General features: G+C 40.0%; 4 protein-coding genes and 1 long non-coding RNA gene across 6 annotated transcripts in view; 2 read left to right on the top strand and 3 right to left on the bottom strand.

The window, feature by feature from the left end:
• The window catches only part of lrpprc (leucine-rich pentatricopeptide repeat containing), a 46,643-nt gene extending 40,917 nt beyond the window's left edge, over window positions 1-5,726 (top strand). The window contains exons 35-38 of the mRNA XM_026356885.1: window positions 1,774-1,848; window positions 2,178-2,262; window positions 3,443-3,585; window positions 5,459-5,726. Of these exons, the coding sequence (XP_026212670.1) occupies window positions 1,774-1,848; window positions 2,178-2,262; window positions 3,443-3,585; window positions 5,459-5,530 (375 nt within the window). The 3' untranslated portion in view covers window positions 5,531-5,726. The remainder of the gene's footprint in view (window positions 1-1,773; window positions 1,849-2,177; window positions 2,263-3,442; window positions 3,586-5,458) is intronic.
• A 637-nt stretch (window positions 5,727-6,363) lies between these two features.
• abcg8 (ATP-binding cassette, sub-family G (WHITE), member 8) lies at window positions 6,364-13,940 on the bottom strand. 2 transcript variants are annotated; one of them, XM_026356887.1, is made up of 13 exons: window positions 13,859-13,940; window positions 11,213-11,314; window positions 10,982-11,129; window positions 10,621-10,859; window positions 10,261-10,393; window positions 9,863-10,132; window positions 9,613-9,772; window positions 9,339-9,440; window positions 9,048-9,247; window positions 8,243-8,319; window positions 7,822-8,089; window positions 7,552-7,679; window positions 6,364-7,346 (listed from the first exon to the last, which is right to left on the bottom strand). In XM_026356887.1, exons 3-13 carry the CDS (start codon window positions 11,004-11,006, stop codon window positions 7,209-7,211), a joined length of 1,740 nt encoding a protein of 579 aa, XP_026212672.1. In that variant the 5' UTR covers window positions 11,007-11,129; window positions 11,213-11,314; window positions 13,859-13,940; the 3' UTR covers window positions 6,364-7,208. The 2 variants fall into 2 exon arrangements, with proteins under 2 accessions (XP_026212672.1, XP_026212671.1); XM_026356886.1 differs by lacking the exon at window positions 13,859-13,940 and adding an exon at window positions 12,798-13,159.
• Window positions 12,932-22,351, top strand: abcg5 (ATP-binding cassette, sub-family G (WHITE), member 5). Its single transcript, XM_026356888.1, has 15 exons — window positions 12,932-13,050; window positions 13,180-13,588; window positions 13,830-13,951; window positions 14,135-14,271; window positions 15,357-15,455; window positions 15,807-15,939; window positions 16,819-16,958; window positions 17,306-17,435; window positions 17,578-17,791; window positions 18,020-18,225; window positions 19,858-19,996; window positions 20,186-20,259; window positions 20,485-20,596; window positions 20,755-20,867; window positions 21,674-22,351. Exons 2-15 carry the CDS (start codon window positions 13,419-13,421, stop codon window positions 21,856-21,858), a joined length of 1,974 nt encoding a protein of 657 aa, XP_026212673.1. The 5' UTR covers window positions 12,932-13,050; window positions 13,180-13,418; the 3' UTR covers window positions 21,859-22,351.
• On the bottom strand, window positions 16,889-21,730 carry LOC113159900. Its single transcript, XR_003298647.1, has 4 exons — window positions 21,623-21,730; window positions 20,730-20,906; window positions 20,120-20,240; window positions 16,889-16,975 (listed from the first exon to the last, which is right to left on the bottom strand). It is a non-coding gene; the product is annotated as an uncharacterized LOC113159900 (long non-coding RNA).
• A 111-nt stretch (window positions 22,352-22,462) lies between the features above and the next one.
• dync2li1 (dynein, cytoplasmic 2, light intermediate chain 1) lies at window positions 22,463-26,818 on the bottom strand. Its single transcript, XM_026356890.1, has 13 exons — window positions 26,728-26,818; window positions 26,502-26,625; window positions 26,356-26,390; window positions 26,097-26,166; window positions 25,887-25,975; window positions 25,517-25,712; window positions 25,298-25,366; window positions 25,038-25,115; window positions 24,830-24,909; window positions 24,448-24,518; window positions 24,201-24,298; window positions 23,935-24,027; window positions 22,463-22,693 (listed from the first exon to the last, which is right to left on the bottom strand). Exons 1-13 carry the CDS (start codon window positions 26,739-26,741, stop codon window positions 22,631-22,633), a joined length of 1,080 nt encoding a protein of 359 aa, XP_026212675.1. The 5' UTR covers window positions 26,742-26,818; the 3' UTR covers window positions 22,463-22,630.
• Between the last annotated feature and the right edge of the window lie 177 nt (window positions 26,819-26,995).

Genomic DNA, 26,995 nt, shown 5'->3' with positions numbered 1-26,995 from the left:
AGTTGCTCTAAGAAAACACCTGCCGGTTGTGAAAGTATGAAGCAGCACTTGAAGTATGAGAAACCCACTGATACATATTTGAGGAAACAAGGCGAAAAAAGGAAACAGTCCCCGAACAAATGCTCAGTATGTTGGAAAGTAAATCGACAAGGACATCTCACAGCAGTGACTTCTCTAAAACTTGTTCTCCAAATTGTCTTTGTAGTCAAAGTGTTAAGTTTGTGAGTTTAAACTCCTGACGTGACCCAGGTTAAACCTCCGTGCTCCTTTCTCTCCTTCGTCATGGCCTGTTTTCGTCTTGCTGACTTCCCCTCAAAGCTGCTCTTCTGGGGTCACTGGAGGGTAGCAGCCCAACCACTCCACCTCATCGCAAGTGAAGCCGGACCAAAACTCTGAAAAGCTTTTAAGTAGGCGTGCAGACAATAATGATGACAAGACTATCAGGAGAGAACGAGGTGAGGTCAGTGGGGAGCGAGCGGAGAGCGATGAAGTTAAGAAGGGAAGCAGTGAGGCAGGCGCTTTACGGACGGTCATTGAGGAAAAGGAGGAATCACTCCCTGGGTATCCAGAGCTTTTAGACAGTGCGGGTGAAGTGCAGGGGAGACGATAGGGCCCGGTTGGTTGCGGCATCACCTATGGGAGAGTGTGGGGGGGAGGAACAGAGGAAAGAGTGAGAGAGAGCATGGAGCAAAGTTGAGTGAAGCGGCGCAGTGTTGGTCTAATTGCCTAATTGTACTGAAGCCATTCTGCCGCTTGGTGACTCCAAAAGAAGGCAGCTCACTCCGCATGTGTGTTGTCCTGTTAAAAGCCTTGCAGACCACCCGCATTTTAATTCTGTATGAGTTGGAGAGGGAGTGAAACGCGTTAGTTTACGACTGGCTAGTAATCGGACCTCATTGCCGCTCAGCCAGGAGACCACGCTTGCTCACTCAGAGTGCAGCGATGTTAATGCAGCTCCTGCACACACGTTCACACTGAAACACACACACAGTATATTGTACGTGTGCATGTTTTTATTAGAAGCAGCCATGCAGAGGTTAAACGTTCAGCCACGGAGGAGTCGGATAGTCTTCTTAAAGTTTGTGTATTTCTAACTTCTTGTCATATTTTGATGTATACCATATTACTAATGTCGGGTAAACAGATTTTCTTCTTCTTTTAGCTTTATTGCCACTGTGGGTTCACAAGTATTTAACCTAAAAGCTGCTATTACAGTTGCAATCTTGTCAAACATTAACTCACTGCTGTCTGAAATAACGGTAAAGTGATTACTTTCCATCTGTGGTATGAATATCGGCCCGGTATCTGTCCAGAAATGCAGCACTTGTCAGTTCAGGGTGTATATTTGTTTTTTCTTTTCAGATGGAATAATGATTCCAGGAAAAGTGGATTTACTGCAGGAGATATTTTCTTTCTTATTGTTTCTCCATCTGTTGCCTCCTTCCTATGATCTCTTCTATTGCGTGTTATCCACTAACTGATTAGTCATAAAGCTTTAAAGTCTTAAAGCTCCACAGGCGACAGTCATCCAGCTTAGGATGTACTACTTCTACTTCCACTGAGTACTGGATAAGAGGTTGAAGCGAACAGAGATGTGCATTTAAATTCATAAAGAGAAGAGTTAAAAATCCTAATCACTCTCTTATCCTGAGTGTGCTAGTGTTTGTATGAATGTGTGATGAGGTGCACAAGTGCTCAGATAAAACGACTGCAGGTTTGCACAGTGTACTTTAATTCCTTCATCTCTGTATTGTCCCTTTTGTCTTGCCGTAGCGCTGTAATGCCTTGGCTGAACAGAAGGATGTCCTGATGTCCTACGTTTCTCAAAAGGCTCAGACTCCTGGACAGGTAAATAAACCTAAATAAATAAATCTCTAAGCTGCCTGTTGGATTCTGTACAGTGTTGATATAAACAGTTTATTTACTGTAATAATTTTAAATATTTTAACTGCTAACACGAATAGAATAGTTATAAAATGTATTTGCATTAAGACGAGATGTGATGACGATGTTTGTGAAAAAGGGGGAAATCACAGATTTATTTTATCATTTCAACTTTATTCATATTAAACAATAAAGTTTATTTTTCCTACTTTAAATGTTCAGCTGTTTATCTACTAAATACATTCCGGTGAAGTGAGACCTAAAACTGTCTAAATTAATGTTTGTGTGCACAGGTGGGCAAGATCAACACCCTCACAAGCCTGATTCCAAACTTCGCTGGGAAGGATGTGTTGTACTCGTACCAGATGAAATGTCATTGTAAGAGAGAGACACACACACACACACACACACACACACACTCACACTCTTAAAGAACGCGTGGTTTGGTCTTGTAGAGCAGCTACCAGTGCAGAAGGCTAAGTCAACGTTGGCAAACACATTAAGGGAACAAGTTAAGGTGTGTGTGTGTGTGTGTGTGTGTGTGTGTGTGTGTGTGTGGGGAGAATTTCAGTGGTTAGAAGAACACATGTCCTCTAATGAGTTAGCTGTCCTGGCTAGCCTACCGTGCTAATCGCAACACGGTCCACCACTCGGCTTTTCTGTTTTTTCTTCCCACTTTCTTTTTTCCTCCATCACTTCTTGCCCTCGCCACCTTTTTACCACCGTGTGTCTTTTTTGTCTCGCCCTCCTTGCTTTTACAGCATCCTTGCCTCTTCTCATGCCTTCCACTTCACATCACCCTCTCACCCTCCTGTCTCCCCTCTTCCGTACCTTGTCACACCAGAGATGAGCACACATGACTATTTAATTAGCATTAGCTTGCTGGTCGGTCAAGGCAGCCGTAGGGGACACAATTAGTGATGCTCTGCTCGCCGCTCCTCTCTGCCCCAGCTATGTACTTGTTGCTCTTTCCTGTGTGTGAGGAGTTTTCTTTTCTTTTGTATCTTGAATTGGCTCTTGTCAGTTTTGCTGTAACCTTACATCCCACCTTTGTCTTATAGATACATCCAAACATGCAGACTCAATTTCAGTATTTCAGATTTGTTTGTCTTGAGAGAGAGATGTTAAACTGATTTCAGCTTTATCATTTTGTAATAACAAAGTACTTCTGAAGTGCATCATTGTAAAACATGATTCTTATTTCACTCAAAGTTAAATTTAGTGGGACCAAAGTTTTTATTTCGCTGCTTGTCAGTGAATCTTTGCCTGATTTTTGTGTTATTGCTGCACCACTCTTGGAGAAAATACACCCTTACACAAGTACTACTTTTCAACCCAGTGCTTTTTAAACACAAATCTGCTGCATTTAGAAGTTAAATACTGGTAAAAACATGCATTCACAGTCACAAATCACCAGTAAACTGATCAGACCACAGTGTAAAATGACACGATTTTCCCACCGACAGTAACTAGAATGTTTATTTTGACACAGATTTTTGCCTTTCTCAATTTTTTTTGTCTCATTTCCTGACTGTTTTCTCTCCCTCTCATCTGTCAGGTCTGGATAAGGATTTATCAGCAGCCAAGGCTCTGCATGAGCAGATGCAAAAGGAGGGGATAGTCGCAGACGAGCTGTCACTCAAACGGCTGGCTGTGCTTTACCGCAATGCAGGAGAGCCGGTTCCCTTCATTGAGCCCCAAGTGAGTCTCACACACAAACGTGTATATATATCTGAATTTATTGTTTGCTGTATGTAGTAAATAAATTTAAACGACACATACGTTCCTACTTTACAGAAGCAAACTGTGGCTGTAGTGTTGCCAGTTTGACTCCACAGACGAGCAGAAAACATTGCATTAGACAATTTGCTCTGTCTTAACTCAGTAAGAACTTTTGATGTGTCCTTGAGCAGAGTACTGGAAAAAGAAAAACTCTTCGCATTATAACAAAAACTTGAACAACTGATTTTATATTAGTCATTTTGTGCCCCTTGATACTGTTCAGTTTTTGTAACCCTACATTACATTAGCTTTACACACACCTGTCCTTATTGGTCCACCCATGCACACATGAAAAACAGATTATGAACAGATCTCTGTACAAACAAAAGTACACCAACAGTTCCCAACCAGTGTTGGCAGTTGTCCGGCTGGCGTCCTAATGCATGCCATTGTGTGTGTGCTGTGATCTTTGCGCGCCATAGTAATGTGAAGGAGCAGTCTGCCCACTCAGGGTAGTTCAGTATACGCAGGCCTGCAGCTAGCCTCCTGCGTTTGTGTATTTGTGTGTCAGAAATTCTGCCCCACGGTCACAGAGTGCAAATATTGTGTAAGCGAGATGGTGTCACTGCAATAGCTGCTCTCATTTTCTGGCTCCTAGTGTTTTTGAGCATTTCAGCACATTGCACACTTTATAAGCTGATGTAGCTCTATTTTTGGCAGAGGACTCACACACCCACACACCCCTCTCATCCCCCACACATTGATGTGCTGTCCCCTCGAGGCAGGTGTAGACTGAAGCTTTCCCATCACTCACCTTCAGTGCAAAGATAGGAGAAAGACGGATGAAGGCATAGAAGCTGCTGCATTATTCACCAAATGTCAGGATAGTTAAGTGATTGCTGTTTTTTGGCAAAGGGGAGGCAGAAGAGTAGCAAGGAGAGGGAAAGGTGAACAGCTGGAAGTTTCTATAAACATGTGAGGTAGAAACCCAAACCTATTATCTATGTAGAGGTTGCCGCTTCCCTGCTGAAAACATTTTCCTTAAACAGGGTCTCTTCCCAGAAACGCATAGATTTCATATCAGATCATACAGCGACTGTTCAGCTTGCTTCCTATTGTTCTAGCTTGAGGAGGACGTGTATGACTTTCCTCTGTCAGCGTTTTATTAAAATATTTCTCTGCTTCAAGTTGAAAAACCTCTCCAGGTGCTGTCATATAGAGGAGTTTTACATCGGAACAGAAAAACTGGTGTAGTTTTTCATCTCAAAGCAGAGAGACACTTGAAGCAAAGGCAGTAGAAGTTTTAACACCAACACCAGACATTCTCATTCAGCTCCACTGGACCTGTGGAGGCTGAAATCTTCAAAATCTAGTCAAATAAAACTTTGGCTTTGTAATTTAGGTGAACTGACCCTTTGAAGGGGTCTCAAAGTCTTCACTCCATCGATTTATCGGCATTAATTACTACATTAGTAAACAAACATACATTGTCGGGAGCTGGCGTAATCTGCAGAAAAGCTCTCACCTTCTTCCCCCGAAGAAAAACCCAGCACAACACTCTGTCTGGATCAAAACGCTGATTAATTAGCCAGGAACAGAGGCAGAGAGCCAGAATGCGTTCAGGGAGTGCGCTACAAATCCCTTATTTGTGTATTAATGGGGATTTAAAGATGAAACGAGACAACCTGGTTGGAGAGCGGAGACTTCAGACAGACCCGAGAGGGCGTCCACTGCTGCATACTTTCAGAAAGTAAGCAGAAGTGGAAATGCACCTTCCAGACCAGACTCGCCATGAGGCAGGTATTTGTTTGGAATACATTTGAAGGAAAATGTTCTTTGTTTCTGTTTCCAGGAGTCCTGGAAGTTTTACGCAGACAAGCTGAGAGCGAACGTCGCCAAAGCTCAGACGACAGCTGAGGAATAAAGGCTCATCCCCCGCTTACCTCCATCCAAATCCCCCTGTTTTCTTCCTTTGCCTCTTTCTTTTTTATACTAGGTGTTTGAGCCGAAATGTTGAGTGTTATTTGTTGTAACTGTGTTAAACCGTTGACCATTGATGAACTAAGATGATGAGAATGTACAGACATATTTATGCTAATAAATAATGTTAGGGATCCACATTCTGTGCCTGTGTCTCTGGCTTATTTGTCTTTAATTGTTTTATATTCTACAAGGAAGCTAATGTTATTATTAATCATAATTAGGTTAATTACATTTAAGCTTTTCTTGCCAGGACGGTACAAAAGCAGTGAAAACAATTCTACATTACTCTCAAACTGTGTATGTTGAACGGATTTGGGAAATCAAATTATGTTGTAGCTTTATATATTCTTACATGTGACACACAATATTATTTGCATCAGTTTGACTTGGTTGATTTTCGTGAAAGCATCCACAGCCTTCTCTTCTTGGTTTTGAACACTTTCTGCTCTCCAGTACCGGCCTCACTTACTCCTGTTTCATGGAACACGATCTATTCTTGACCGTGACTGCACCAAGCCTTAGATAACACCACCTTGGTTGTCTCCCAAGAAGATTGTGTATTAGCCGACCTCCGAGGGTCAGCTCGGGCAGTGGAGCACATTTGGGACACAAATTGAGATGCAACACGATCAATGGGAACCAGAGGTATAATACCTACAGTTCTTGTTTTTTTGTGATAATTTCAATGATTCTAAAAATAAAAGTAATAAAGTTGAACAAAAATAATCATCAGTAACATTGTTATGAACGTGCACAGCTACAGGTGACTGTGCCATGTAACTGAATGGCAATGGCAGAAAGTATGAAGACAAACATTCAAGTATAGCAATTTGATTTAATACTCTACTAATTTAGACTCGAACCATGTCGGTAAAATATTTATCAGGCTTTTGCACCAGTGCAAAAACACCCATCTTTACATAATCTTCAATCTATGAGTACACAGCGAGTACAAGCTCTTTTTACTGAGTGTGACTTACTAAATCTCTGCTAAGTTTTTTTTGTCCCCGCTCCCTATACTGGCACACACATTGTTAAGCTTAATAACCTTACATATACAAAAAAGATAAAGCTGTGGAAAAAAAGAAGATTGAAAATGGAACAAGCTAAAGCTGCAGATGGATATCTGCCAAAGTGGCGCTCTAATCATTTGCCAAGACAGAGCAGAGAAGCAGAGGTTTAACTTTGATGTTCCTGCAGTGCTCTGCTGCCATCCAGCAGCAGACAGCAGTACTGCAACAAAAGCTTCTCCTGACACACAGAACTCTAAGTGCAAATCTTTTTCTAATTATTCCTGTATTTTAACAGTAAACACTGGACACATGTTGGTATTGTTTTGACAAGTCAATATAATAATAATTAATGATTTCACTAATCAAGAGACGAGACTTACTACAGGCCTCTGAGGCACCAGGACTGTTCTACAATTAAGGAGTGCAGGAGGTCGCGATTTCTGAAATTAGCAGTAAAAATTCAATCAAGAACATTTTACAATTCTACTGTGAATTAAGCGTTTTAAAAAACAGACAACAAATAAACCTAGTGTCGAACCAGTCGCACTAGAACCTGAATTACTTTATATCATGTTTTGTTTCTTTAAGAGCTTCGTCCACGTGTGTTTACCAGTCCTGACTGGACTTCTGTTTGATAAATTTTAGGCACAAGTAATAGAGTACCATGAACCCCAGACAGACCGCCAGCAGGACCAGATAGCACGAGAACAGAGGGTACTGGTTCATGTTCATGGCCTCCACTACCTGAAAGACAAAGAGGGAGGAAGAAGATGAGAAAGATGAAGGTTTGTCTGGGTGCAGCATTTGTCCTGCTTCTAAAAACCCTCAAATCATCCCTTAAATATCAACTTCTTCTGTACCATTCAATTTACATTCACAGGCTTCAAGTAGGAATGAAAGTAAAGCTCCGACTTTGCTTTTACCTGAAATTACAAGCTGTTTTACTTACATGTATCCCGTCAACTTTGATTGTGATGTTTCCGATGCTGACGGGGTACTTCTTCCCTCTGAACTGCACCTGCAACATGCCCTCAAAACCCCAACGCATGAAGGATGCGTAAGAGAACCACGTGGCCACTGTGCAGTCAAACACATAAACAGGTATAAACATTAAATACTGAACTGCATCTTTATTCTCAGGCTGCTTTCTATTTTCACACAGTATGTTTATTCTTCAGGCTGCTAAGGACAAATAACTAATGAACTAATGTCTGCTCACCAAGCCACATATTCTCCAGGCTGATGACAAAACCTCCAGTCAAATAGAAGACTGTGAACAAGGCATTGCCCATGAAGGCTGAGGTCTGCAGGGTCGGCAGTGCAGCGGCTACAAACAGAGCCATGGCTCGGCTGCAGTAAACCATCAACCACACCATCAGGAAGTTGAGCAGGAAACGTTCTGGAGCTTCATTAAGCCCGGCCAGCCAGTAGATGGGCAGACCGTAGACCAAGGTGAACACACAGTGCTCTGGTAACTCCCCCAGAACCTGAACATGCAGGAAGCATTCAAATACATACAGAAACAAGACATATTCAGGGTTGAACCATGTCCTCTGAGCTTTCTAGCACCAGATTACTGTTGTTCAGCATGGAGTAAGACTGACCCCTACTGGCAGTGTAGGGTTATCACTGTGGTTTACCTTGGCAAAGAAATAGGAGGTGACAGAGTACATGCCATCCTCCAGCTCATGGTACAGCATGGCTCTCTCTGTGTGACCTGCAGAGGACATGAAGTCAGTCTGACGACACAGTGCACAGTGCATGCAGTAGGTACAGTGTAATAAACTCTGGTAAAACCCTAAAACTCTTATTAGCTTACACAGGAATTTACTGCACTTTTTATTTTTGGAGTAACAAGGTCTAATTAAAATGACATTTGAAGTGGACAGCTACAGTTTATAAAAGAGTATTATACATGTGAAATCTAGTTTTACTTAGACAAAAATATGTTAGCAAATCAAATCAGCTAATTTAGTTCAAAAGGACTATTGAGCTATTAATTAAGTGAGTGTGGTTGATAACTTGCGTTAACAGTGAGCAGGAAGATTGTAACTCTCCCTATTTTTAAACTCTGAGTCATAAAGTAACTTGAAATGAGTTTTTACAACCTTTGCTTTGACTTAACCTTGACTTTTAATGGCTTTGTTGATTTGTTATCGCTGCAATTGTTGTGATTTAATAAAACTCAGGGTCCAAGAACTCAGAGTACAGCTCTACTGTATCTCCCACAAAGGTTTTATGATGACTTGATGATATCTGTGGCTTTAATAACTGTGCCATACTGTACTGAACCCTCTTACGTCTGTCTGGTCTGTGTAGTTTGATTTGGAGTGTGTATGATTTGATGCATTTGTGCCCAATACATCCTCCACTGTGATCATTGCAAGCTGTCAGATGCCAGAAACTGACTGACTCTTGTCCCACTAAATAGCTTTAACTACTCACACTTAGCTATGACGTCCAGCACCACGGCGAAAGGGGTGAGAGCTCCGATCATGTAGAGGAGGGCCACTGTGTCCTGAATGGAGAGACGTGCTTCTCCTGCCCCGTAGTAGAGGGAACCGACCAGCAGTGACATGAGCAGGGCCTCGAAGCCGTGGACCAGTATGGTGACTAGGTCTCTGAAGTCATTATACATGTGACGCCTGATGGAGAAGAAAGGAGATGTGGTCAGTGCTCAAATGTCATTTTTGAGGGATGCAATATGTGTGTGTGTATGTGTGTGTGTGTGTTTACCTAATGAGAATGGTAAATTGTTGTAATCTGCCGGGCAGTCTGTTTGTTTGCTTTGAAATAGTGATTGCTTCCTCTTCTTTTGCCTTTCTGGGTTGTTGAGAGCTGTAAAACATGTCGGTAAGAATGCATTGAATCTGTCAAAAATGTAAATTATTAATCTATTTTTAAATGAACTTCTAATGATTTATCTGGCAATTTTGACAAAACTTCAGGTGTAATGTGTAGAAAAGGAAATGCCAAAAATAAACACACACCCACGCACACACAGGGATACCTTTCAGTTTGCGTTGGGGCTGTGTTGGACCCAGCTGGTTTCCACATGTGATCGGCAGTGTCTCTGACCTTTTCCAGAAAACGCTCAGCCAGATCTTTGGCCCGCTCCAAACACTCAGCCTCTCGCTCTGAACTGCGTCGGTCTATACTGATCAGATCAACTGTACACATAAAAAGGCACGTGAATTCAATAAGACTTGTAATAGTGTGACAATAATGTTGTTTTGACTGTTTTTCACACACATACTAACCATAGAAGTCAGAGGGGTTGCAGTATCGTGGACAGGGATACCCCAGGGCGGTGAAATAAGGCACCATTTCACGAGCAGCACCACAATAAACAGCCGAGCCCGATGACAGCAGGACAACAAGGTCGAACAGCTGGAAGATGTCCGACCTGGGCTGGTGGACTGACAGCAGGACCAGACGGTTCCCCCGAGCCAGGCGGGACAGTGTGATCACCAGGTTGTGGGCTGTGAAACTGTCCAAACCTGACGTGGGCTCGTCTAAGATCAAAATACCTGAAATGTAGAAGTTCACAACAATCCATAAACAGACACGCCTCTCTGTGGATGGAAGGATGATCATTTAATAATAAGCACAGTGAGTTCAGTGTGAGACTGCAGCAGTTAGAGCTGCTCCTTCTCACCGGGGTTCCACAGAAGTTGGACAGCTATACTGACTCTCCTCCTCTCTCCTCCAGAAACACCTCTCACATAGTCATTTCCCACTCTGGTGTGAGCACACTGCCGCAGCCGCAGCTCTGCAATAACATCATCCACCTGTGGTAGAAAACAGCAGAGACACAGTTTGTCACGTTTAACTTCTAACAAGTGTCCTTCACAATAAATAGCACCGATTATTTATAATGATATCTTATTACATTTTGTGGGAAGAAAGGAGCACTGCCTTCACATCACATGAAGATTACATGCCATATGAGTATGTGGTTGGAGTCATAAGGTGAACAAGAGTTTGAGTCCTGTTAATTTATTAATCCTAATCTTACTCTCTGTTCTCTCTGAGCCTGTGTGAAGTGGGCAGGGAGCCTCAGTTTGGCAACAAAGACAAGAGTCTCGCGGACGGTGAGGTGAGGAAGAAGGCGGTCATCTTGGCGCACATGAGCGATGCTTTTCTTCACCAGCTGAGGTGTGTTGGGCTTCCCATTAATCAGAACCTGACCCGACTTTACTTTGCCACCCTCATCCCGACAGGTTATTATGTCCAGCAAAGATGTTTTACCACAACCTGGAAGATTGAGAAGCAGTAAAGTTTCAGCATTTAGAATAAAATCTTCAGTCCCTGGAGGCACAGAGCACCATAAATACATGTAGTCTATTTATTTATTATAAATTTGTATTTTGAGTGACCTGAGCTGCCGATGATGGCCAGCATCTGTCCGCTGCGAACTCGGAGGCTGAGCTTGTCGATGGCTGTTTGCTTGTTTCCTTTTATCTCCCACGGCAACTTGAACTCTGACAACCTCTCATACCAGGGGATCTGAGCTGCTGTGTCCACCTGGGAAACAGATATGCACACGTGAAGAAGTTAAAAGTTAAAGATGACTGCACATGAGAGCGGAGCTGCTGCCTGTTAGTTACCTCATATTGCAGGTTGATGACCTCCAGCTCATTGCACCCTCCACTGTAGGTGAAATAGAGACTGCTGTCTTCTTCAGATGAGAACAACTCCGTGTCTTGATGCTGTTATAGAGAAGTACACAGATCAATGAGTAAATACTAATTACTGTAGATTAAAAAAAAAAAAAGTATAATCTGTAAAGCAACCACAGATTTTGATTTAAAGACAAAAGGAATTAATAACATGACAGAAGGTGGTAAACCTCGTGCAAGACTTGAAGTGTAAAAAGATGCATCTCTGACTTTAATCTGCTTACATGTAATTAATTTGTTATATCGTATTATTCACCTGACTTTTTGCTTATAACCCTGCTGCGTTTGTGAAAATCACCTGATGAACAATCTATTTATTGATCACTGAGCTTCTCGGCATCTGTGTGTGTGGTGATTATGTACTGGCATAGTTTCCTATTTGTGTGTGTGCATAAAAATAACCTGTTGAGTGCTGTTGTGGGTCCAGAGTTCCTTTGAATTGGCTCAAATATCATTATGTAAAAATGCTCAAATTTTCCAATTAAACAAAAGTATAAAGATTAAATAAGAATAAAGATTAAGAATATATTCGTACCAACTCCAGTTTGCATACTGTGCAGTATAATGTAGGTTATATGGTATAAAGTCACAGAAAATGGTTGAAACATCCAGTTTTAGGCCCAGATGGTTGTTGTTTTGCTTTATCACCTGTTACTATAAATGTATATAGTTCATGGGGCTATTTTAATCAGCTTCCATTAAATAAGGAGATTGCAATATAGTGGGAATATAGAACATACAGAAAATATATCTGAGTGCTATAAAACCAGACTCAAACTGAAATAATAACGGCAATCATATTTTAAATCTCATTGGTCTCTTACAGCACAGTTTCAGGACCCTCTGGTCACCAAATTATTCTATATGCAAACAGATGAATATCGTGCTTATAAATTTGCATTTGCAGGGGGAAAAAGAAAAAGAACTATAAACTGGAACATAGTGATGTGCATTCAGTCTGCAAAATACAAATTATAGCATGGACTTATACAAATATAATCAACTGTAGATTCATTTTGTTCTCTAAAATGCACATTTTAAAAATTCACACTAGAAGTAATTCCTTTTAAAATCAAGTATACTTTATAGTCGACATTTAATAACGTTCATTACGTAAGAAAGTTTTACTGTCGTTAGTTTTGTAGTTAAACATTAAATTAAATTTATAATGATATAAAATTAAAGTAACTGATTTTTATTGAAGTTAATTCTTGGACTTTTTTCCTCCAACATGGGATCACATGTTAGTAAATAATAAAATTGCTACTATTGTTTTATTACATTTATCAAACTAGCAGCAGTTCAGAAAGTGTTGTCAAGCGTACTGGACTCTCAACAACATATCAGCAGTATTACAATAATAAATCAGTGGTGATAAACAGCAGTTAAAACCCTCTAATATGGAAGGGCTGAAAGGAATACACGTGGTTTTACAGCAGCGGAATTTGGAAAACCGAATTCTGTAATGAAGCTTTTGCCCTGAGGTCGATGTAATTTCATATGAGAAACTGACCTGTGAAGAGCCTATTGTGTGATTAAAGCCATTGTCTATGCCTGTGTCCATGATGATGTAGGTGGCTCGTTGATGTTTGCAGGGTCAAGAGGTTAACTCCTCTTCTTTAGGATCCTCTTTTTTCGTGTCTCTAAGGGTATCTCCTGTGGTTCCTGTTCTTCCGCTCTTCTCCGTTCGGTAGTCTGACTCCAGTCCAGCTGAAGGTCTCCTCTTGTCTCAACTCACGAGCCTTCTCTCTCAAAATGTCCTCAAGGTTCATTTCATGTCAGTTCTTCATCTCCTCTGTCCTGTGTGCTTTTCTGGTTGCAGTGCACAATCTGAGGACTGAGGTGAGACTGACTGGCATGTGTGGGTTTTTTTTGTCTTCTTTATACAACTCTAGATCAAAGTCCTCTGAGATAACGCAGCATTCACTGTGTGTTTTGGGATCCTGAGAAACACGATTCACTGCTCTCACACTGTTGCTCTGTACAGGGAATGGGTGCACAGAATCAGAGCCTGCGACTGTGAGGCTGCTCAACTTTAGAGCTTTACATACTGTATATAACTTCTGTGGATGTGAACAACCTGATCGGAGGCGGACGTGATACAGTTGTTCGGAATAGCAGACCAACCGGAGACATGAACAGATTTTATTCAATGCAGGAGGCTGAGTCTGAAAATGGGGCCAAAGTCAGCGAGTCCTTCAAGTTTGTGTCGGACGGGAAGAGGGATGTATGGAGGGACAGCGGAGAGGGGCGATCAGAGCCTTCATGCTCTCTCAGTGTCAGTAAGATCTCCTACACAGTCAGGTAAAAGTGTCTTTGATTTTATGTGTAATCCGTGGATGTTTGCAACTCTTTGTCCACAGTTTTTATTGTTAAATAGAACATATGTTTGTTATATAGTTAATACTTATACCAAAGAATAATAAAAGTAATTAAATATGTTTAAAATATTCACAGTGTTTGTGTTTGTGTGTGTGTGTGTGTGTGTGTGTGTGTGTGTGTGTGTGTGTGTGTGTGTGTGTGTGTGTGTGTGTGTGTGCTGCAGTGAACGTGTGGGTCCATGGTGGGATTTACCCTCCTACAGGAAGCAATGGACTCGACAGATCCTCAACGATGTCTCATTCCACGTCGACAGTGGGGAGATCATGGGCATACTGGGAAATTCAGGTTTATAGACAAAGAGAAAAGAGTTTAAATTGAACATTGAAACATGAATTAATTAAAATAAATCTGATATTTGTTTTAGAATGCATTAAGTATATGTTAAACAGCAATATTTCATTATTATGGAGAATCAGTTTTTACTGTATGTTGAATATATCCGTGTGTTTGTGCCTTTTTATTGTAAAGGCTCAGGAAAGACCACACTGTTGGATGCCATCTCAGGGAGGATTGGAAACCGTGGGAGACTCCTAGGTGAGGTCTACATTAATGGCAGGAAACTAAAGAGAGAAGAGTATCAGGACTGCTTCTCCTACGTACTGCAGGTAACACGCAAAAACACCCAGGCACAGTTTAAATTTTGGATTTTTTGTTATTATGTTAAACTGCAGCTTGTAACTGCTGAGCTCTCCTCACTGCACAGGGTAAACTAAATATTGCCAAAACAAATGAGGCTGCAGATTGGTTTGAAAGTTATTTGCTTTGCCCTACACTTACACCAGGTTACACTTTGCCCTAAAGCATCATATTCAAGTCATGCACAGAGTTTGTATGCATTTAAGTTGCCTGTGGTTCTACTTACTACCATTAAAAAAGCAATGAACACACATCATTTTGCAAAACCTACTGAAAGGTTGCCCTGGCCTCTGTATGAAATTAACTTAAGACCCTTGATAGCCTCCTCATATACTTAATCTCTCAATGAGAGGTGCTCGAGTGTATCCAAAGTCTGAATTAAAAACACTGGCTAAAACCTGGCCTTGCTTCCTTTCAAATCATCTCCGTCCTCTCGCTGATAGCACCCCCTCTGCTCTCTAAGCCTCGTCATTAACTTCCTCTGCTAAGCTGTAGATGAGGAGGCGATATGAGCTCCTGATATTAAAGTCATTCAGATGAGAGAGTAAGGAGAAGTGGGACTGCGGAGGCGCCATGTGTTAATTGAAGCAGCCAGCAGGTTCAAGCAATATGTGTGTTTGTGTGTGTGTGCGCGTGCACAAATGTATATTAGAGTTGGTTTGCATATGCACATATGAACAGACAAGTGTGCAGAGATGTGATGCAAACATAATGTTGATAAATACTTTGAAATGTATCATTATCTGTTGCTGAGAGTGTGATGTACATATTTTTACACCAAATTCTAGTGACACCATTGAGTTTTAAGATTCACTATAGTTTGAGAACTGGTGAATAAACTAAGGAAGATGGAGGTGATCACATGCTGATTTGTGAATATACAGTAACTCTAGTAGCAGTCTATTATGAAATGTCTTTACTTTTCCTCATGTCTTATATTCTACTGCAAGGTGCGTGACTTTTTTTTTTTTATGTATGAAAGACCCATGAGACATTGACCTGCCTCACTCCTTGCTGTTTTTTGTTTTTACTCTTTCCCCTCTCTCTCTGTCAGAGTGATAACTTGCTGAGTTATCTGACAGTGGAGGAGACTCTGACCTACACAGCCCAGTTGGCCCTGAGGAAACACTCAGCTGAAGCCATCAAGAAAAAGGTGCCTCTTCAACTCTGTCCCCTCTATTAGTTTCCCTTAGCTAAACTTGACATTTCTCCTTACTAAGAAAAAGACAAGGGCATGGAAAACGAGAGAGGATGACACTTAGTTAGACCATATTAAAGATTTTATGCAACATTAGTGCTAATGGTTATATCTAATTTCAATTTAGAAGATGTATATCGAGTACTGTAATGTACAAGTCACACAAAGTCCAAAGAAATTGAGAGAGTGCTCATTCTAATCACCAAGTAAAAGATCTACAGTAGCATCTCCCATATCTTTTAAGGTGTTTGTAGTTGTAGTGTAATTCTCTTGTCACCTCACCTTTAACCTCTGGTTTCCACACAGGTGTCAGCAGTCATGGCTGAGCTGAGTCTCAGTCACGTGGCCCACAGTGTTATAGGTGGTCGAGTTTTTCCGGGGATATCTGGGGGTGAGAGGAGGAGGGTCTCCATTGCCAGCCAGCTTCTTCAGGACCCAAGTGAGTACCTCTGCAGCTGAGAGGAGAGTTACAGTGTTCTGTGCATCACCGACGTGACTTCCAAATTTTATTTATGAAGATATTAAGAATGACTAAATTGCTTAGTCTTTATATAATTCAAACAAGGAGAAGAATTATAGGAGATTTGTCCTTATTGTCTTGCACATTCTTTACTGTATATAACACAGTATTTCATACATATTAGCAACAGGCCGAAAGGGAAAACTGTGTCATGAGTACTTAAGAACAGAATAAAGTTCACCACAAGACCCATCTCACCCTAAAGAGTCCACAGTGAAAAGCTAAGGGATCTGAGTAAGAGAGGAATAAGGTAAGGACTGAGCAGGGGACGGAGTGAGAGATGGAGAAGAGTAATGAAATAATGGTTATCACACCACGAAGGGGATGAGGAGAGACTGAGTGTGTTTGCCTGTGCACATCCCAGGTGTAGTTTATCAGACCTACAGTTCTCCAGGGAGGATGAAGGGTCTCAGTCCTCATTCAGGATTAGAATGACCATGGACACACACACACACACACTAAAAGTCAAACACACAGTAATGAGGAGTTCCCATTCGCTGCCTCTCCAATCAACCAGGAAATGAATTAATCTCACAATTAAAGCATCTGCTAATTCCACTCTGCTTTCATAATGCAACGAGGCAATCTTTTAATTGTCCTAATTAGAGTAATTAACTTAAAAAAAGAACACACTTATCTTCTAAGTTAAGTTAGCCCCACTGAGAGTCCTGTGTGTGTCACTTAGTACGTTTAAAAGTTTCAAACTTAAAAGAAGAAGAAAAAGTTACTGTCCCGGCTTTCTCTCGTCGTGCCTCAGTGTGACAAACTGATGACGTCTTTGGGATTATGTCATTGCAGGGGTGATCCTATTGGACGAGCCGACCACTGGCTTGGACAGCATGACCGCCAATCAGATCGTGGTGCTGCTGGCAGAACTGGCTCGAATGAACCGTATCGTCATAGTAACCATTCACCAACCACGCTCCGAGCTCTTCAGGGTGGGTTTTGAGATGAACTTGGACAAGGAGAAAGAAAGACTAATAAACTTAACGTTCCTGTGAAGAGTTCCCACTTTGTCCAACTTAGTTGTGTACGTAGAATGGTTCAAAGTTCCTCTTGAGCACTGTGCAAGTCTGATCCACAACGATGAGAAGCAGTCATTTGAGATTATTGGTGCTAAAAGAGGTTCTATCAGTTACAAAATAAAGTTTGTTTACTTTTTCCACAAGCATTGTGCATATTTATTGTGACTCAGAGCAAGATCAGATAACATCATATGACCAATTAATGCTTTTTTTCTGCCTGATTGAATAAAGTAAAGTATTTCTTTGTGTGCATCTTCCAGGTGTTCAGCAGAATAGCTATAATGAGTCGTGGAGAGCTGGTGTTTTGTGGGCAGCCAGAAGAAATGGTACAGTTCTTCAGTCAGTGTGGATATGAGTGTCCAGAGTACTGCAACCCCTTTGACATCTATGGTACTGTGTGCTAATGATCTTGAATTATGTACTGTATATATGTTGAAATGAATGTATACGTACATCATGACAGTGTACACAGTATCTAAAAGATGAAGTTGATGTGGCATGTTCACCAATATGTCGCTTTGATGTTAAATAGTTGACTTCACCTCAGTGGACACACGCAGCAGTGACAGAGAAGCTGCCACATTCAGTCGCATGCACGAGATCACTTCATTCTATCAGAAGTCCAACATATATCAGAAGGCGCTGGCAAAAACGGAGCAAAGCCTGCAGCGGACAGACAAGCTAGCAATCCCCTTTAAGAGCATAGAGTCACCCAGCGGTGCAGCCAAACTTGCAGTTCTGCTCAGGTCAGTGCTGACCCAGCGTCCAGTCTGTTTGTGTATAGACAACATCTGATATTAACTGCAGCTGTACCCGTCTTCATTTTAAGAAGGGGATAGATTATAAGTCCTGTGTGTGTAAAAATACAGGTAGTAACTTACAATATATGTAATAATTTGCTCTATTGATGACTGGACACTCGTCTCACTTGCTGTATGGGTCTTTCTTTGTATTTACATATGTTTTGTTTGCAGGCGCACAGTAAGAAACCTGTCCAGAGACAGGATGGGTGTTCTGATGCGTCTGTCCCAGAACCTGATCTACGGTCTCTTTGTGGCCTTCTTCGTCATACATTTGGACAACGATGTCACCAAGGGTGCCATACAGGACCGAATTGGTATCATCTATCAGATGGTTGGTGCTTCACCCTACACTGGCATGCTGAATGCTGTAGCACTCTGTGAGTTCCACCAGCACTTAACATCTGTACATGGGGCCTTATACAAAAACTTAAAGATTATAGTAGTAGTATCATTTTTGACACCACCAGATCTTTATCTAATAATTCATTTTTCAAAATGAATTATTTATATGCTGGGAAATAACAACTGGAATGTTGGAGGACAAAGGGGAAACACTGTAAGCCAATGTGCATGTAGTAAGTTCACTTCTTTCAATGTGTGGGTGACATTATAGTCCATCCAACATCATGTGTCTGATAACATCACTCACTAAATATCTACACGAGGGGGATACGATGAGTTCGAGGAAATTCTGAAGTGCATTAAGTGCACTCGGATTATCATCTGAATAAAAGTGATGTATTATCTTTGTTAAACAAAATGTCTGAAACATCTTTATCTAGGCTGTGTAAGCTCCCTTATCTCCTTCTCAGTAGGTGAAAGGGTTCTGCTGTCTGCAGTATTTTTGTTCCCTTCAGCAAAAATGTATAAAATCTGGATTTCACTTTTCAAAAGCTTGGATTTCACTTGCACTAAGAGTTCCTAAGAATTTCATGTACAGTATTTTGAGTGTGTGTCTTTTGGGTCCGAATTAAAGACTAAGTGATATTTTGTAAGTTAAACACAAGCAGTGGTATAATAAAGTACAACATATGCCAGTATAAACAAAGCGTTTTTAATCAGAGTAGCCAGATTTCCAGAGTGTTTGCAAAAAGATAACATGTACTACAATTTGCCAGTTTCTACTTGCTTTACTCAGTTGTTAGAAAGGTAGTTTAGAAAACCTGCAGGGAGAAATTACCTTTATAGCAATTAGAGCTCAGTGAACTCAAGTACCCTTTAACCTACAGTACAGACGTACCTACAGCACTTATTGTGTTGTTTTATGCTTTTACATATTGTTTTTAGGGGTGGGAGCTTTATACAATTCCTACTAGTGGTTTCACAAATTCTGCCCTTCTGTGAAGTTTACTTCTAATTTATGTGACATATACTTTTAAAACCAACACTATGACAAATTGAGTTTTAAATCAGTAAGACTTATGTAGTTCAATTAAGGTCAGAGAATGATAAATACACTTTAAAAAGAGTAGGCAATATATAAGGATTTCGTAGTATCCAACTTATCGTGAACTTTGTACACAAAGTATATTTTAAAAGATGATATGAACAATCATATATTGATGATATAGAAAATCACATGTTCAACCAGTGAATCATACTTGCTGTATGGGGTTATTGTCGTTTTACCATCTTCCTCTGTTATCAGCAGAGTCTAAAATCTCAGCTTTAGGGCTTTGGCTGTCACAGATACTAAAGATTAGAAATGAGATAAACACTGCGCAGAGTCACGCTAGAATTAAGAGATAATTAAAAGCACTCCATAAGCACCCAAATAGCCAGAGCTATATCACACTGACCTTGAATCTTACAATCAACTGATATCAACTAGAGGGTTTGTTCCAAGAAATAAGTTCAACAACTTGTCTGTATAGTCAAGAACATCTGCTCGTCTGGAACACAGACTAATGGAAAATGGCCGGGTTTGAGTGTCACTGGGATATTGTAACACGCACCATTTTACACACTTTTTACACACTTATCTGCTCTGTGTCTATTTTTTTCTATAGTCCCAGCATTGCGAGCCATCGGTGATCAGGAGAGTCAAGATGGTCTGTACAGTAAATGGCAAATGTTCTTGGCCTACATCTTCCACATCCTGCCCTTTAGCATCCTAAGTGTCTTCATCTTCTCATCTTTCCTTTATTGGTAGGTAGCAAATATGTTTGGCATTAATAGGATGTGTGTGTATTATGGGGGGAGTGCAAGCTGCATATCCAACATTACTTAATGATTAAATAGATCTCATGGTGGTCCTCATATTAAGTTCACCTTTGCTCAGCATAAACTCTTCTTTTGTCTCTTCTTTTTCTTTGACTGTGCCTGCTTTCTGCTCAGGACGGTGGGGATGCATCCTGACCCCTTACGCTTCCTGTGTTTCACTGCTGTAGTCCTGGTCCCACATATTATAGGTAAACACACACAGTTAAACAGAAGAAATACACTTTACTTACATGAACAAGATACCAAGCACATATTTTCTTTTCTCATCTGTCCTTCTTCAAACCAATGGTTTGTCCCTACAATTTGAATAACTACTAAAACGTTGTCCTTAATGTTGTGTTTCCAATGTTTTCTCACATGTACATCTATTGTATTTATATCTATTGAAATGCTTTTTCCCCGCTTGTCATCAGGTGAGCTGCTTACTGTGGTGCTATTAGGTGTGGTCCAAGACCCTAACATGGTCAACACTGGAGTGGCTCTGCTCAATATTGCAGGGATCATGGTGGGATCTGGCTTCCTGAGGTGAGACACTAAATATGTTTTTAATGTTAATTTAAGTAACTTGTAAGTCCGTTGACCTTACAGTAGGGAACTTTTTTTTTGGCCGTCAGTGTAAATGAAGATATTATAATAATGTATGCTACTTCTAACACACCTTCTGCTCCTCTTCCTCTCAACAGAAGCACTCAGCAGATGCCTGAGGTCTTCCAGTGGCTCAGCTACCTGACCTTCCAGAAGTACAGCTGTGAGCTCCTCATAGTCACAGAGTTCCACGGACTTGACTTCACGTGCAGTAAGTTGTTATTACTATCAGATTATCCTCTGTGTCCACCTACCATGAGAATGAAACGGCCCACAATCTGTGAGATGAACAGAGCTTTTAAAAAAATTGTAAAAACAACCCTAAATATTTTTTTACATTGTGAATAGAGTGGTTATATGCAGTAAGACTGTTTTATTCAATTGAAGAGTAGTAAAATGAACAGTTTAGCAAGTGTTTCACTGTCTAACTGGCCAAAGTGAAATAAAAGTAAGAGAAAACAGTGAGTGATTTTTTTTAGTGCGTCCTATATTGTTTCTTCTATGGAAATAATAGATTATTTATTCATTTAAGTGGACACTGAAAATCCATAGATTAACGAATGAATTGAAACTTATGAACTTAGTATTAAAACCTAACTTAAAACTGACACATGCACATTATTATATACAGTAACAGGTGTTATAGCTGCAGTCGCTTGCTACAAATCTGAATGAATGCTGCCGTTTTCAGCACAGAAAAAACTTTTATAACTACAAGGAAATCCCCTGCACATAACCTTGTAGAAAAATGTAGTCCTTTGGCACATATGAAATACAGGTAACGTGATCCACTACAGATTCACAATTGTCTATAGTCTGTTCTCCTATCAATGTTTTAGTGAGTACAGTATGTACTGAGGAAATTATTATTAGCAACTGCTGATTTCATTCTGCCAATGATGGTGTTTTAAGTACGAGTTCAGTGTGTTCAAGGACACCTTACAGGAGAGACTGAAGTACACTCACTTGGAAGCTGTGTCTGCAAAACCACATATCTGGTATGTTGTATTGTTGCAGATATTTCCAGACCTTTGCCGGGAGCCTGCCTGGTCACTCACGGAAGTCAGATCATTGACGAAGGCTATCCTGGTGCTCAGTCCCGATACACGCTCGACTTTCTTCTCCTGTACGCCTTCATCCCTGCCCTCCTGCTGCTGGGTATGATCAGCTTCAAGATCAGAGACAAGCTTGTGCGTCACTAAAACCACAGACGCATATTTGTGGAAGAATCTTCCATTTAAACAGGAAGCTGGACTGAAATTGGTTCTGATGTTCAGATTTATACTATGATGTTGGTGACAGAGGATGAGGTACACTCAAGTAATATGTGCACTTTGCTCGAACATTCAAGGACTATTTCTATGTATTCACTTACCTTTATATTTTAAAGATGATGTTTTGTTTACTCAGACTAATGACACCAATAGAGAGCTCCTGTTATTTTCTCAAAACGGTACATGATGACAGTACATTAAGTCTAATCTGTGCAGCCACAGACATTAAACCACCTCATACAAAAGCTAAAGATCTATCAATAATAAACTAGTTTCTGTGAATAGGCTGTCTCCAACTGGAACAATATTTGCACTAATTTCAAATTACTGCTTTTTGCATAAAGTGTTTAAAGCAAACTACATGTAATTTGAAGCTTAAACTAAAAATGCTCCTGTTAAATCAAAAATTAACAATGGTGTTGTGTATGAAAAAACAGAATATCCATGTTCTGAGCATTAAAATGTTGCTCGTGTATGACTTATTTGGTTTAATAGTGGGACTGCAATGTGTCATGAATTTGAAGTTGATGCCTATTGCTGTAAATTTGTTTATTTTTATAGAACACATTTTATCATTACTAAACTGTACAAGTTGTATAAAGACAATGACATTGAAATTAAAAAGTAATGCAAAATATATAATGTATGTACATAAATATGTGGTGTTTAATGCGCATGAGATCATAAAGCTGATAATCCCTCAAGTCTCCAGCTCCAGTCCTTTCCATGATTTTGCTGCATTTCTCTTGTACTGTTCCAACTCCTGGAAAACAGAGCAATTATTTTGGTTCAGTTCACTAAAAATACTTTTAAATTTTAGATAAAAAGATCTGCAGACTAGGACCATGTAACTGATCTACTCTTTTGAATTATTTTCTGCTTAAGTCATTGACATTTCATTGTAAGGTAAGTTAATTCTGTGGACCTTGTTGGTATCTTTTAGGTACAGTGGCAAAAAAAGTATACAAAAAAAAAAAGTGCCTAAAATTTAAAAAACATTGCCTAAAAAATTCTGATCTTTCATGTCTTTATTGAGAACCATAAAAACCCAATAGTGCTAGTTGGAAAAGTATGTGAACCCCATTTTTGGTGTTAATGCTTTAGACACATTACATCAGAACACATTTTATGACAAATTAAAGCAGAAAAAACATGTTCACATATTTTTTACTGAGACTTAATCTCTTTCCAAAGCTGTGTCTCTTAAAATGTATGGGCTAACACTGGTCTAGATTTCGCAGGACTCTATCTTCTAGCAAAACAGGTGCCTAGCTCTCTCATACTTTGAATTTAATGATAATACATGAGAGGATACTAAGTACCCTAACTAAGGATACACAAGCTCATATGTATCCACTCGAGTGCATTAGAAATAAAAAAAACTTTTTCATTGCATTCAAAGAAATAATCCAGATTGCAAAAAAACCTTTTTATCCCATCAAATGAAGCTAATCTTTACCCCATTTCTCCAATTGGTTACCCATTCCCAATATCTGACGTGCCATCCAATTAGAGTGCAAGATGAGCAGCGTCAGGTGAGCAGCGTCAGGTGAGAGTCAGTCAGCGATAACAGCACCGAGTCTGATTTGTGTTTGGAACTCCAACAGGTTACTGCAGTTCAAGTTCCAGAGTGGCACTAGGAGACTACTTATCTCTGAGTTTATAACCACATCATATATTACAGCCTGATAATAAGAGCATGTCAGATACACTACTACATACAGGCTACTGAAGGACACAAGGTTATATTAGAACATTACCCTTGTTTAAGACCGATACAGCATGCCAAAGAGTCTTCAACAGTACATCTACACTCACTGGCCACATTAGATACGCCTGTACAATCCAATGCAACGCAACACGGCAGCTATGATCTTTCTGACAGTTTAAACTTAGAAACCAAGAAATTATAACATTTAAAAAGTAGAATTTGTGGCATAGCTATTGTATAGGACTGGAACTGTAACAACTTAAGAAATTTTAGACACAGTATTCAGAAATTACCTGGTCCTTCTGAGCTCTCATGGCATCAATCTGAGGTTCACTGTACTGTGGGTCTTTGGCTGGATCCTTTAATTCCCTCTGCTCACTGGTACTCTGCAAAGATGAGGTTGATAAACAGAAACACACACACAAAATGACAAAATTACAGGACCCCATGTTTATGTAAACATGCATGTTATTAGAAATGAATAATTAATTTTGCACACACTACTCACATTACTCATATATAAAAAAAATAATTATATCATTATTATATCATGAACTACCTCTTGAGGAAAGATGCGCTCATAGACTTTCTTCCAGAGGTCCTTTGGATTTTTGGCATGTAGAGAACTTATATCTACATCCGCAACAGGAGGGGAACCTACAGCAACAGCAGCATTACTTTACACACAATAACAACAAATGCCAAGACAGAAGATGCCTCTGTAATACTATGTTGCCTTAAAACACATTTTGTAATTCAGTTTAAATGCATTACTGCCTTTGGCCACTGAACAGCGCTGTTCTCACCTATTTGGCTAAATGAATCAGAACCAGCTGGAATGATGAGAGGCTTGGTGGAGTCACAGGAAACAGTTTTTCTGATCACAAAATAAAATGAAAGAAGCGCTAAATTGTTACTGTAGTAATATATGTGACAGGTACATTTTAAACGTGTCAAATATAAATACTGTTAACATAAATACTGCTACTAATCAAAGTACATCTCAGATTCAAAATGTTTGAAAAAACCCTTTCAAGAAGAAATAATTAAACATTTTCTTATAGTTTTCATAAGGTAATGTAAACATGTAAAATACAAGTGAAAAACCTACCAAGTATTGGCAATAATGCTCATGATAATTTACATTGTTGTCCATTATATTTGGTTGCACAGTGTTAATGTTCTCACCCTTTGTCCAAACCAAAAGCCAGGTGGGAAAAGAAACTCTTGGTTTTTGACATTAGGCTCTCAGACTTGATGCTAGTAAACTGATGAAGAAATAAGGCACACAAAGAATGTTTTACTAAAGATTTCACTGTACAGGAAACCAAACAGCAGTAACTTTTAATGAAAATTTCAGTTAAATGTAAATATAATGTAGAGTAAAAGTGCTTACAAGGAGAGAGGCTGCGTAGTAGTGGGCAATGAAACGCAGTGTTTTACTAACCACTTTTTTCTTATCCGAGTCAAATTCCTATAACATAGGGAGAAACTCATCACTACAACTATATATTTACCAAATACTTTCACAACTTCTGTGCCTAAAAACATGAAGTTCTATACATTACAATATATTCAAAAGGCTGTGATTGTTTGTTTTCAGTCAACAGGTGACTGATTTTATTGGCAATGTTTAGGATTAAGCATCTGCTTTACCTGAAAGATATCATATTTGCTGCCAATGATGAGTAGAGGAACAGGAAAGGGACTGATCAACTCTCTGTCCTGTTGACAAATTGACAGTTAACTCAGGATACCTTCATTGCCCCATATCCACACTGGACTAAATATTAATTATCTTTGAATAATAAATAAAAAAACTAGCAGAAAATCATTTTAATATAATACAAGCAGCGCAATGAGCTAAAATCTTACGGGATAGTCTTTAGGTAAGATACGTGTTGCTGAGTGGACAGTCTGCTGTTTGCCTCCTGGTTTAGCTCTTTCTGCTTGTCGTGCTTGAGAAGCAACTTTCTCCACCTGAGCCTGTGTTGCCTGCAGCAGCTTCTCCATGGTCCCCCACAGGTCATTGGGTTTAGAAAGGTCCAGAACAAGGATGACAGATAGAGACCTGGGAAAATACGAGAGGCATTCTGTGTTAAGGAAGATACATAAAAGAAGATATTTCTAAAGCAGCGACACATTTCTTTTAAAACTTTACTTGCATGGCACTGCTGGTCAGACCATGATTTTAAAGGCAGATGTATAATAGAACATATGACCACAGTAAACGAAAGAGACCCACCTGATGCTAAGAGGAGTGATGGGGATCTGGACCAAGTCAGACAAGGAGGTCCCTCCTCCCAGCTCCCATAGGTGGGCTATGTCTTTCAGCTAAAAAAATAAATAAACTAAGTGCAACATTTACTATAAAGAATCATAAATTGCTTTAAATAACAAATACATGGTTTGAGATATTTGCAACTTATCAGTTTTGTGTCTTTATTTGTCTTACTGTGTTGTGTCCTCGGGCTCGTCTTCCAAAAGTATACTCCAGAGCCAAAGTAGGTTTGGATGATTCATCCCTGGTGGATTAAAAAAACACAACCACTGTATTTTTGCCATTTGTGATCTTAACACACCGCTCCTACAGATGTTAATCTCCCATGTTCAACCCATTACTCTTAACAACTGGCCTGTCTCATTGTGTTTTGGATGAACGGCCTCCATCATATCACATCTGAAGATTCATTAAATACCTTAATTACACTCACCTGTCGAGGCACCTGAGGAGAATCGACGTCTTACCCTGAAAAGGGGCACAGGCTTAATAGTTCTTATTTAACACTACAATACCGCAGTGTTTCAAGGAGAAAGCATGAGCTACATTTAACGTCTGTACTGACGAGAGTCATCATACCCCAGCCTTGCTCCCCATTAGAAACACGCTTCTTTCGTTGACCGTTTCTCCTCCGTCCTCCTCCCCACCTCCGCTCTCCCGACTCTGGACCTCCGCCGCCGCCAGCTCCCATAACGTGTCTGAGCTAACACACAAAATCGACGACTTGTTAAAAAAGACATACGTTACTAATTCTAAGATAATGTTTTATAAACGTTAAAACACAGGTATATAAACTGAAACTCACCTTAGTTTTGACATTAATGTGACAGTTTTATAAATTTGATAAGCTAACTAGCTAAAAACACCGGCGTAGGGAACGTCACAAACGTTACCAGAGCAACGGCGCATTTTGATGACGTGGTACACGTCTATTCCTTGGTGGGCATTGTGGGAAATGCAGTGCATGTATTCATACCGTCGAATTGTCGTTTTACTCTTGTTTTATGGGTCATGGGAAGTTAATTAATAGTTCGCTTAGATTTTAATTAGTGAATAAGTAAGTTTGTACATTA

Source organism: Anabas testudineus, chromosome 15 (genome assembly GCF_900324465.2).
Source record: "Anabas testudineus chromosome 15, fAnaTes1.2, whole genome shotgun sequence".
Lineage (NCBI taxonomy): Eukaryota > Metazoa > Chordata > Actinopteri > Anabantiformes > Anabantidae > Anabas > Anabas testudineus.
This window is presented reverse-complemented; position numbering and strand designations above follow the sequence as displayed.

Coding starts and splice junctions, on each gene's coding strand:
- abcg8 (XM_026356886.1), bottom strand. CDS start 12,848: ATGGACACAGGCATAGACAATGGCTTTAATCACACAATAGGCTCTTCA. Junction 9,773..9,862: donor CAACCCCTCTGACTTCTATG/GTTAGTATGTGT, acceptor TTATGTGTACAG/TTGATCTGATCAGTATAGAC. Junction 8,320..9,047: donor GCTGGACGTCATAGCTAAGT/GTGAGTAGTTAA, acceptor TGTCCTCTGCAG/GTCACACAGAGAGAGCCATG.
- abcg5 (XM_026356888.1), top strand. CDS start 13,419: ATGAACAGATTTTATTCAATGCAGGAGGCTGAGTCTGAAAATGGGGCC. Junction 16,959..17,305: donor CACGCTCCGAGCTCTTCAGG/GTGGGTTTTGAG, acceptor TGCATCTTCCAG/GTGTTCAGCAGAATAGCTAT. Junction 17,436..17,577: donor CAACCCCTTTGACATCTATG/GTACTGTGTGCT, acceptor GATGTTAAATAG/TTGACTTCACCTCAGTGGAC.
- dync2li1 (XM_026356890.1), bottom strand. Junction 25,367..25,516: donor TCTTACCTAAAGACTATCCC/GTAAGATTTTAG, acceptor ATTTGTCAACAG/GACAGAGAGTTGATCAGTCC. Junction 24,299..24,447: donor TGATTCATTTAGCCAAATAG/GTGAGAACAGCG, acceptor CTGTTGCTGTAG/GTTCCCCTCCTGTTGCGGAT.